The sequence below is a fragment of the Salvelinus sp. IW2-2015 genome, linkage group LG9, assembly GCF_002910315.2.
Source record: "Salvelinus sp. IW2-2015 linkage group LG9, ASM291031v2, whole genome shotgun sequence".
NCBI classification, from domain to species: Eukaryota; Metazoa; Chordata; class Actinopteri; order Salmoniformes; family Salmonidae; genus Salvelinus; species Salvelinus sp. IW2-2015.
Genome location: NC_036849.1, coordinates 28,768,568 through 28,780,768, shown reverse-complemented (window position 1 = coordinate 28,780,768; position 12,201 = coordinate 28,768,568). Strand labels below are relative to the sequence as shown.

The following is a 12,201-nucleotide window of genomic DNA, read 5'->3' as shown; positions in this document are numbered from 1 at the left end:
AATTTTAGTACTAGAAGCCTAATAAATACAAACATGTTCTAAAGTCTATGTTCCCTACAGATTACCTGGTTCTTATATGAGTAACATACATTATCCAAACTTAAAATCAACAATAACATGTCATAAGTAGAAAATACTCCATCTTCAATTGTCTAATGGTCAAAACTGTTTACCATTGGATATCTGATACAATATTAACAGATCTGTTTGCAGCATGTTACTTTTCTAATCCTGAGTTAGTCGAAAATAAAAGCATCAGGCTGTGAGCAATCCATCAACTATAAAGCCACTTTTGTATTATAACCATGGGTCGCATATCTTGAAGTTGCTTTAGCAAAMGMTCAGCACCATYGGAAAAGGTTTTGTCCATTACAATCTTCACATTGTTCACGGATTGAAGATTTTGAGGATTTCTGAAGTCTACAAGGTTTTGACAGGCTYCAATAAMTWYATCAGGTGTTKCGSAYATAATRTTRGCMGTCTTCTGCTKAARGGTACGCTGCYGTTTTAATGGCAACTCCGTYCTTGAACCTCCACTCATTTTTCTTTTGGGAGTGTGGGTCGATGGTGAAGTATCCAGGAACTTCAGGAAACTGTCCAGTGCAACACCACCCTTGCTTTCTTCCTCTTGAGAAGCAGTGGAGCCCTGGTCCAATGCCTCTGTCAACTGGTGAACTTTATCTGCCGGACGATTTCTCAGAGTCAACCTTCTGTCAGGACAAGCTAATACTCTCCGCTCTGATTTTCGGGGGCAACCCCTCTTTTTGACCTCTGAAGTTAAATACTGGGATTCAGAAATCTCATCAGTTGAAAGTTTAGCCTCTGCTTGAATATCACCATCCAACACTTCTTGCCTCTGACAGTTGGTCTCTGAAGTCTCAGGCTCACACTCGTCAGCGTCCGTCTCCTCAGAGGAGTCTGTTGACATACCCTCGGATTTGTTTGCATCTTTGACTCTTGATCGTGGGTACTTTTTACAGAATATAAACTGGCTTCTCTGATCCTCTATATATTTCTCGGTGAGGCCATGTGTGGTGTAATGTTTGAATATATTCCGTTCAGTCCGTTCAACTGTGTCGCAGCCTTTTATCATGCATGGATATTGCAAAGATAATTTTTGGGTGCAGATGGCAGATGCCTCATCCATAGATTTCAGAGAGGGTTTTCCAAAGTTAGTCCAGTGATCGAGTGATCCGTCATCTTTCTTAGTGTTTTTCTTGTTCAATTTGACTGCGTTTTCAATGTTCTCTTTGCCATTGTTGGGCTTGACGCATGTTGTTCTCTGTTGCTGTGTTCTGGGAATATAAATTAAATCATGCTTTTTCATCTCATGRCGAAGAAGGTTTGACTTTGTAGTGTAGACCCGGTCACAGCCATCATACCCACACTTAAAAGTCTGATCCACACTGCCTCTCTCAGAGATGTTTATTTCCTTGTGAAAGTTTTTGATGTGGTCAATGTATTTCTCCACAGAGGTGAAGGAGAGTGTACATTCTGACCGGTCACACAGGAATGTCCCTATATTGAGGCTGGACATCATTGCAGTGGTTTTATCTCGGGTGAATTTATGAAGCAAGAGGTAATGCTGCACCAAGGTTGTAATCCCTGGAAATATCCTTGAACAGTCTTTCACTTGACATCGGATTTCATTATTCTCAACTTCAGCAGCTTGTTCACCAGTGACAGCCTTTTCGGTATCAAGGTCTCCTGAAGACAGGGGAAGGGATGACTGATGCATAGCCCTAGAGTGAAGGATCAGATTTTGCTGGATGGTAAAGGCTGCAGCGCATCCTTCATGAACACAACGGTAGGGCCTATATGGGCTGAAAGAATTGTCAGCGTCACAAAGTTGAAGCCCCAACCTTTTCTGAACTTTTTCTTTCCTTTGGAAATGAACCTCATCTTTGGATATTGTGTTTTTTGAACAACTTGCTTTTTCTGGTGTGGGTTTCACAGCCTGACTGGATGCCGCCTCTGTTGCATGGCTAAAAGATCTGGCGTCGGAACGTGCTTCTGGCCTTTCCGCAGTGTCACCTTGACCTAATTTTTGCTTCAACACTGGAGTGTGGTTAATTTGTGGGGCTGTCATTAATGTCTCATTCTTGGTATATCTGGTCTTTGATGGTGATTCTAATTCATAAAATGACTTGTCCAAGTCATCTTGTGGTGATTGCACTCTCTCAACTGTTAATTGATGCATGGAATCCTCTTGAACTGCATCTCCAGCTGTAATGATCTCAGAGGATTGTGCATGACCGTCTTGATTTGTGCTTTGAATTGGACAGCTAGTGTCAATATCAAGTGGCTCTTGTTTGATGAAAGTTGACACAACTGAAGATTCAGTTCCATGACTACTCTCTACCTCCGTTTCAATATTGGGGTTGCTTGACCTTTTTTTGCGATTTCCGACCTTTAACTTGTTCATCTCTGCCTGCGTCAGGTGGTGGACTTTTTCATAATGAATTCTTAGGCCTGTGGTTCTGGTAAATGTTTTTGGGCAAATGTAACAAGGATATGGAGAGAATTTGACTGGGGTTTTCTTGAGTTCCTCAATCATCTCAATGGTGTAATCATGAACTCTACCAAGGTGTCTGAATAATGCCTCTTTTGTCATGAACCCATATTCACAATAATCCATTTCACACTTGAACGGCTTGGGGCCATTGTCACGAATCTGGTCTTCCTTCTTGACAATCGTTTTTGTTGTCGTGCTTTGAACATTATCTTTTTGCATGACATTATAGCTTGAGATTGCATTGCTTTGGCTGCCACTGTACTTTGAGGAACAATTTTCCTGCAAACTTTTCTCATGTGCAGCTTCAACTAAATCCAACATTTGTAGGGCATTTTGAATTTCTATAACCTTGTCATCTTGACATGCCGCAAAGGAAGTTGCACCTGACATTTTTTCAGCAAGACTGCCTTTTGACTCCCCATCCGGCTGACTGCCAGCATAATTCTTGGACTCTTTCAATTCTATCCACACTGTTTTATTTGGGCTGAGTTTGGATTGTCTACCGGCCGAAACTGAAGGAAAGGTGTTTGATGATTGAGAATCCAGTGGTTTTTGGGTTTCCTTTTGTGACAAACTGGAAGGTTTTGGTGTGGAGAGATTACCAACAACTTCCTGTGGGAATTCACCATTTAGTATGTTGTATATTGATCCAGTTTCAGGAACATTTGGGTCATTGAGAAAGTCGAGAAATGACGTAGGCAAATCAGCCGTTAAGTCCATTTCAACTAATGGCTTGCACTGGGAGCGTTTTGAAAGATGACCTCCGAGAGACTTTGTGCTTGAGAATTCTCTAAAGCATCTTCGGCAGATGACTTTGCCATCCTTTATGATAGCAGGCCATTTCGTTCTCTTGCTGAGTCTGCAGCGTTTTACTTTCTGTGTCTCATGATCAGCAATCTTCTCATCTGCAGGGAGAGCTTCAGATTCTGCATGAGTGTCCTCATTGTGCGAGAAACCTTTTTGGATAGAAGCATGCGGACTAAGAAGCATTTCATCTACAGAGCTGCTCATCTGATTCTCATAATTGGGTGATGTAAGATGAGTTACGTCCTCCATGTTGGTCATCTCCACTGTGTTTCTTGGTGCTACTTGGCCATCATGGCTCACTGCATTGCTTGGAATGTCTATTGATGCCCTTGAATTAAGGACATATTCATTTGGAACATATGAAGCATGGGAACCCCCAGCTGACAAATTGTTACTTTCTGGGGCAGACATACTGGAATARTTTTTCCCCATTAGGGAAACATCAACATTATCCCCAGAATTAGTTATCCCATAGTGTTGTCCTCCATTATCCAGCATAAGAGAGCTTGACACATATTCCGACATCTGATTCATCAGACTTGACTCTGATTTAATGGGTTGGATGGCACTATCATGCATATTTGCTGGTGTATGTTCTCTGCCCCTTTCTAACAGTTGATACGGTTCTGATTGCCAAGGAGTTATGCTCTTATTGGGGTATTCATTCAGATGGAAGACCTCTGCATAGCAATCGTTCAATGTAGATGTCCATGAGTCACCCATCTCGGACTGCATTAGACCAGTCTGGTTTGGGGGGGTTTCCCAAACGGGGCAAATTGCAGGTAAATTTGAACATGCCACCGGATATTCAAACTGCTGTAATCCACTATTTCTGCATAGTGGTGCTTGATGAAGTAATGTTTTGTCCTCTGGGTCCTGTGAAGTCTTGTTCACTGATGGAACCTTTCTCGAAGTTATTTTGACAACTTTCTTGTACTTCTTAGCCAGTTTCCAGTCTTCAAAAATGTCTGGATGGTTTTTCTTTACATGTCGGGAGAGACTTTTGGAGGTACTGTATTTGCGGTCACATGCTTCAAGTGGACAACTATACTCATCCTCATCTCTACCAGTTATTGCAGGAATGTTTTGATATGGATGTAGAATAAATGGGGGTTCACTCTTAATTTCTGGTGGAGGAAAGGCCTGTGGTAACACTTTCTGAACAGCTTCAGTTGGTCTGTTATTCTGCTCCTCTTTTGGGCACCCTTTCAAAGGATTTGTTCCACAGTGATATTGGGGATCCACATGATTTGCTATCATTTCTTGGCATGGGACGACAGGACATAGTTTTGCATTCTCCAATCCCAGCTTAGTTTTGATCAGTGGAACATAACACTTCCGAAACTCCTTTCTGGGATTGACAACAGAACTGCTCAACATGCTCTCGACTGAATGTTTTATTTTCATTGGGCCTTTTGGGTTCTCAGGAACTGTTGACGAACCTGATTTTACCACTTCCTCTGTCACATAATCCTGTGCCGTCTCCTGATCTAGATTGACAGAGGCAGAGCAGGTTTCCTCTTGCTTAACGGAGCACTGGGTGGAAGGTTCCATTTCAGGTATAGGATTGTTCTCACTTGCGACGGGCATTTCATTAGTGTCATGGTTCTGCTGATGCAAATTTAGCTGGGACTGTGAATAGAAAATATTCCCACAATTAGCTATTTTGCAAGTGAATGTAAGGTAATGTTGTGCCTCATGATCATACAACAGGTAGGCCTCGTTGAAAATCCTTCCACAATTAGGAAACATACACTGTGACTTAAAGTCAGTGTGTTGTTTTTTGTGCATGAGAAGTTCCGAATTGCAGTGAAAGCTGGCTGTGCAATTCAGCTGTATGCAATAGTATGGCTTAGCGCCACAGTGCATTTGCAAATGATCATTGAGATGTCTGGCATTCACAAACTGCCGACGGCAATACTGACACACAACCTTCTGTCGTTGTATCTCCAGAAAACGTGTTGCTTCCTCGTCATTTTTGTGGGCTTTTACATGCGTTACAAGACTCCGAAAAAACTTGAATACCTTCTGACAGTATGTAACAGGGCAGACACAATCCTCAGTAAATTCTGCTTCATATCTAGCTGGTACAGGCTTTTGAGGACTGACCTTAGTTTGTACAGGCTTTGGAGGACTGACTTTGACTGTTTCAGCACTGTTGCAATTTCCATCCAAAGAATAAGCATCATTTGGACTGACAATGGTCTCTGCCTCAAGCTTCACCACAGCTCCGTCTTTAAAATTATTACAATGACTACTGGTAGATTGCGTTGGCTTGGGCAATTTCCTTGTTGCTTTCATAGCAGCAAGTCGCTCTTTGCAAGACTGCTTCACGTGGGATGCTACATGTGGCTCAAGAATCTCCTTAGTGTCAAAGCTGTCAGCACAAATTGGACAGGTGTAGACCCCATCTTTAAAATGCTTCTGTGCATGGCGGACTATCCTGTGGCCAAGGAACTCTTTATCACATAGAACACAATACTGCATATAGGCTCGCCAATTCCTAAATCTTGCMGAWACAAACCCTTTCTCCCTTAATTTCTTAGCTTCCCTATTTTTCTCTTTTTCATCTGCAATTTCATTCAATTCATTTGTAGTATTCAAAATAAAGTCCTCAAGGTCTTTGAATTCTGGACCTTTTTCTGCTGCATCATCCTCAAGTCCCTCATCTGTGTCATTGAGAGTGTCGATAGATGACACAATGGATCCCTCCTCACCCATCAATGCCAAACAATTGCGCTTCAAGGTTCTCCAGTCCCAGAACTCTGGATCAAAAGGCCACTGTGTCTTCAAGGCCAACAGTAACTCACAGCGTAGTGAGTTGGGTACTGGAAGATTCTCGTCCTCAAGCTTTTCATCAGGTTCATTATAGAGTGCTTCAACAGCATAATATGAGTCCACAGTCGGCTGAAAGAGGAACTCTGTTAGTTGGCATGCCCGTTTCACCTCAAAATCAGTGGGCAAAAGGCAGGAAATAGTTTTGCAGATGGTGGTCCTGCTGTCYGTGTTGTCACTGGATGCCATTTGTAGAGCTTGAATGCACATTTCAATGCACACTGGCAGTCCCACTTCTCCAACCTGAGAAAAAATAAAGCCAAAGTCAGTCATGAGAATATAAATCGCTACATGGTATATCCAAGCAGTAACCTATACAATTTTACACATTCAAGAATTTCACCTCCGATTGGATAACCTTGATGAGGAAGAGGATATGACAGACGCTCCTGGAAAGCAGGACCAACTTTCTGCATTGACCAAGAAATGCATCAGCTGAAGACTCTGACCGCATTAAAAGCTTGCTCCAGAATAGTGTGAGCTCCCTGTAAAAAGAAAAGTATATCATCATTGGTCTGTCACACATGAAGGGCTTTACAAGAGATAACAGTTTGTCGTCAACATACGACATCCATTAGGAGGTTGGCTCACTTCTTTTTATCTCCTTTACATACTAAATGTATTGTTACTTTTCTAACTCTGTAATATGATCATAATGATCAATACTTAGTATTTATGTACCTTTCATATAATTTCAAGAAAAATATTTAGAGAAATGTATATTGTACCTGTAACGCCCCCCCCCCCCAGAAAAAATAACTAAATACAAATTACGTCACACCCACATTAAACAGAGCAAGTGGAAAATGGAAATTAGAGGGCAGTACTCACCAGGCACAATACACATCTCCCTGGAGAAGCTGCCGCTCGAGGAATGCAGAGCACAAACAAAGGGCTCCTTTTTCATCCCCATCCGACTCCAGGTTACAAATCATCTCCAATCCATCCTTACAGTCTACCTGCACGATCTGGCCCAGAGATAACATGTGTCATAATTATGGTATTCTACGGTCACCCACAGTTGATGATTTTCCATCAGGGTTATTTTCATTCATCATTATCCAACTGGAGTTCGTCATTTCATTTCTTCATCAAATCTCCATCAGTTTGGCTCAGTTGGTAGAGCATGGCGCTCGCAACACCAGGGTAGAGGGTTCGATTCCCACTGGGGACCAGCACGAAAATGTATGCACTCACTACTGTAAGTCGCTCTGGATAAGAGCATCTGCTAAATGACTCAAATGTTGTTGTTTAAAAAAAAAAAAAGACAAGCCTTTGCTCAACCCCCTTTTTTGAAGGCACTAGTCTGTTAAACGACTTGATGTAAATGCTATCCACTCACCTCTTGCATGAGTTGTTCTTGTGTTTTTGTCATACACAGGCAAACAAGGTACGTCTGCTTGAAGTTCCCCTTTCCTTCGTACTCTGGATACTCTGAGCACATCTTTGCTAAGACAGCTGCTTTCTCTGCTCGATTCTGTTTGATAAGGTGCTTTATTCGCATATTAAGGAGTGTGGGACCTTCCATTTGCAGGAACTCATGAACTGGGGAGTAGAAAAAGGGAACACGATTACAGATAACACTACTGAGCAGTCACCACAACATTTAAAAATCAGTCATCTCATGTGTACAATGTTCTTACAACAAAAAACTACACAGGTAGGCTAAAACTAACCTCTGTCAATTTCAGGTATCTCATTAGACAGAATGCTGCACAGAGTGGTGTTGGTCCACACGCCAGGCTCCTGTGCCATAGCTGATAGCATGTGAAGCTGTGTGTTCCCATGTCCTTGCAGAAGGCTGTGTGCCGACTGTAAAGGAGAGCATATAACTTAATACTTTAGAGCTATACAAAACAAAAAAACTTTTCAAAACATAGGCCTAGATTAACTAATTATGTCAAACAGGGTTTGTGATATGTGCATATCATATATTTTTACTTTGATTGGGTCACCTAGTCATTATTTTTCWAAAGATAATTGGCATAATAGGCTCATTACAAACATTGCTGTTCTAAGAGCAAAAGAAAAAAAGAGCAGCACTGGAGACTAACCTTGACACAGGATTGGAACTCCTCCCATAAGGCACCAGGGACACTCTCAGGCAATGAGAGCAGGAGCTCCACACAGCTCCTGCAAGTAAAACAGGGTCATTCAATGAGTTTGTTTTGGTTAATGCTAATGATGCTACAGTTGTGTGCAGATTACTAAAATTAAAGAAGCACTACCCCCTTCTGCCGCAGCTCATACACGGGAAGCCTAATTTATTTATCTTGTCAAATTAGTGGGGCAAGGTACAGTTGTATTGGTCACTAGCGCTAATCAAACTTGAATGCTCACTGTCATTTAATAACATAGGCCTAGTACCATCTGAAAAACTGCACAGCTGGTTCCATGAAGCATTCATGCATATAAATCAGATATTGACGTTTTATCTTTGAGTACTCACAGTCCTAGGTTTTCAAGTACGAGTGGCACATTTTCACATTCGGAGGAGAGACAGGTGATGGCCTTTGCATAACTGAGTATGGCCACTGTGTACACCTCGAGTAAAGGCAGTGGCTCCTCCTCAGCCTTCCATCGACCTGCATGTTCCACAAGGATCTGCAAACAAAAGCATGGCAAGCTGATTAGTTCCTGCTGTTAAATGAATCTATTTTTTCAACTAACTAACTCCTTAACAATTACCATACAAATAGTGTAATTGCAAAATTGCATTAATTATTAGTCCTTCTAGGTAAATTACGCTACATTCCATTAAAATATCAAATTGAGAACAGCTAATAATACAAATCCTAGTGCAGTCTCCTGGTAGGAATATTTATGTCAATCACCAATGTAATGAAGACTGTTAGACTGCTAACAACCTCTTTATATCTGTGATTTTTCCAAAAAAAGTCAGATGAACCAACATAGCTAGACGACACTGGTGTAAAGTACGTAAGTAAAAAATACTTTAAAGTACTACTTAAGTTATTTTTGGGGGGTATCTGTAGTTTACTATTTATATTTGACTACATTCATTAAGAAAATATTGTACTTTTTACTCCATACGTTTTCCTTGACACCCAAAGGTACTCATAAAATGTTGAATGCTTAGCAGGACAGGAAAATGGTCCAATTCACGCACTTAGCAACAGAACATCCCTGGTCATCCCTAGTGCCTCTGATCTGGCGGACTCACTAAACACACATGCTTTGTTTGTAAATGACGTCTGAATGTTGGAGTGTGCCCCTGGCTATCCATAAATTTAAAAAACTAGAAAATGGTGCAGTCTGGTTTGCTTAATAGAAGGAATATGAAATTATTAATAATTTTACTTTTGATACCTAAGTATATTTAAAACCAAATACTTTTACTCAAGTAAAATTTTACTGGGTGACCTTTACTTGAGTCATTTTCTATTAAAGGTTTCTTTACTTTTACTCAAGTATGACAATTGGGTACTTTTTTCACCACTGCTAGACGAGCAGTATACGGGACGCTGCTTTAAATTCTATAAGTCGGGCTGCTGAATCAAGGCTATAGTGAGTGCCAATTGGAAGCCATGCAGTAGCCTATAATAGGCTAAACCACACCGAGTAGTGAGTAGGCTACCCATGTAGGATGCAGGCCTAATATTCACAGTTGAGTGAGACAAGCTTGAATACTACAAGTACTGACAATATTTTCCTTGTCTGTCATCCCTTCTCCCAGTCAAGGGGAAGCCTAATCTCTGCGCAAATGAGTGTGGCTCTTCTATAGCTACTCTTTGAAAAGTTGGCGATATGTGACCGCTTCCATACAGTTGTTACAAGGTAGATAGTGTAAAGCATAGCACAGAGAATTTGACCAACCTTTGCGTGGCGATACTTTCTAACTTCCTGACTTGGAAGACAACACATCTTCTAAACGTCCATGTCTAGTTGCAGTGGGTTCATTTGAATTTAGAAGAGGCTCCGTTATTAAATTAAATGAATGTAATGTGTATGCCGCCATCGTGTCTATTTCAAATCTTCTCACATTGATTGAGACAGACGAATGTAATCATGACATGAAGCACTTCGGGGTGGACACCCACCTGTCTCAATCAATGTGAGAAGATTTGAAATAGACACGATGGCGGCATACACATTGCAGTTGGATTACTTCATGGAGCAAAAAAATCTATTTAATTTAATAATTTTCTAAATTTAAAACAAAATATAGAACTTTAGAAGATGTATTGTCTTACATGTCGGGAATTGAGAAAGTATCGCCACGGTTGGTCCAAAATTCTCTGTACTATGCTTAACATCAGGGTTTCACCAACTCGGTGCTGCACTTTTTAGTTATCACCCTAGCACTATACAACTGATTCAAATAATCAAAGCTTGACAATGAGTTGGTTATTTGAATCAGCTGTGTAGTGATAGGGTAAAAAAACAAAAACGTGCACCCAGGTGAGAAMCCTGGACCRAGTTTGGGAAACCCTGCTTAACACTACCTATAACAGCTGTATGGAAGCATTCACATATAACCGTCCTTTCAAATTGTARCTAGGCCATCAACGTGTGGCTATTGCTAAATGTAGGCTAAATGTAACTTAACATGGTATTTCAATGCATTGCACAACACATGTAAAAAATAAACACTTGATAACAAACAATCTTGAAGTGACTAAGTATTTTCTCTGCAACTGTCTAAAATTTCTTAGTAAGAAAACATATGGTACAAGGCTATCTTAGTTGTATATTGTTACTAATCTGTGTCAGATGATTAATCACCATTGCAGTTTTATCTCCAAATTTGACCTGATAGTATGAGATTGGGCTTCATGCATCATCACTAACATAATCATCCCCAGCTTCCAATTGGCTCAATCGTCCCCCGTAACTATTCCCCAGGTCGTTGCTGTAAATAAGAATGAGTTCTCAGTCAACTTACCTGGTAAAATAAATCAATAAATTCATCACTTCGCACAGGAGGGGTTTCAAACTAGGCCCAGCAGGTTTGTCATACAATACACAGAACCGAATAAACCTACCCACTGACAGGCTGATGAGTTAATATTGCTTTTCTAACAATTAAAACCATACACACGTAGTTAACCTATGAGTTGCATGAAAATAAATACTACCTAGCTATTTGGTAGGCCAGGCCTATACATTAGACTTTTACAGGCACACTCAATATTGATCCACTAACACAATGGACGAATGGAAAAACGTTAAGTGGCCTTAAATTCTAGTTTAAATATGCACATTTACACGGATGAAAGACGTTTCGTGTCGTGCAAACCTAAAACACCGGTGCATTTGAATGCAAATCCGCACAAAAACCAAGCTAGCTCTTCTCAGCATGAAGGAGCCTGATCAACTAGCTAACTAGCCAACATTCATCTAGCAGCTAGCTAACGTCAACTAGTAGGGGAAAATGAGTGATGATAAGATATCATGCCAAAGTAATAGATTAAACTACATATCGGAAAAAACTAACGTATATATTAAACTAACTACAATAATCAAACGGTAAAACAGGGAGTAATGGTGTGTGTTTATATATATGTTCTGATGTGGCTAGCGCGAYCTAGCTAGCTAGCTACATTGTTGTAGCTAACGTACACGCGCATCATCAGCCAGGAAGCTGGATGGAAGGCTGCAAACTAGCTAGGATGGGTAGTTGGAAAAACATGCGGACCTGGCAGAATTCCTGGCAGAAACGCAAAGAGGCGTCCGACGGTGATTCTGGGCTTTCTTTAAGTGTTGTAGTCAATTCCTGGAACCGTTCTCGGAGCCGCTCGATAGCTTTTCTTGTGGCATATTCCTTCTCTGTCTCTCCCTCCGCCATCTTCACAACACAATCACGACCGCGTACGCACAGATGTTACGCTGCCAGAATCGCACACGCACACGCAAAGGGGGGGAAGGGAGAGACGAGAGACTGCCTAAAAACACGCCACTTCGAAGTGACTTTTCGCCAACCCTAAGAGATGGATCGAAATTTACCGAATGGTTACCGTTAGGGAAATGGGGGAGGGTCATACTTTTTCCTTTTCAGTCAAGGGGAGGGTTTAGTATTATTA

General features: G+C 41.1%; 1 protein-coding gene across 1 annotated transcript; it reads right to left on the bottom strand.

Annotated features, from left to right (window-relative positions):
• Positions 1-35: 35 nt before the first annotated feature.
• Positions 36-12,045, bottom strand: LOC111968383 (zinc finger protein 292). Its single transcript, XM_070445251.1, has 8 exons — positions 11,817-12,045; positions 8,607-8,761; positions 8,212-8,290; positions 7,834-7,969; positions 7,500-7,702; positions 6,989-7,125; positions 6,501-6,642; positions 36-6,400 (listed from the first exon to the last, which is right to left on the bottom strand). The coding sequence occupies exons 1-8, from the start codon at positions 11,964-11,966 to the stop codon at positions 275-277; spliced, it is 7,128 nt and encodes a 2,375-aa protein (XP_070301352.1). The 5' UTR covers positions 11,967-12,045; the 3' UTR covers positions 36-274.
• Positions 12,046-12,201: the final 156 nt, after the last annotated feature.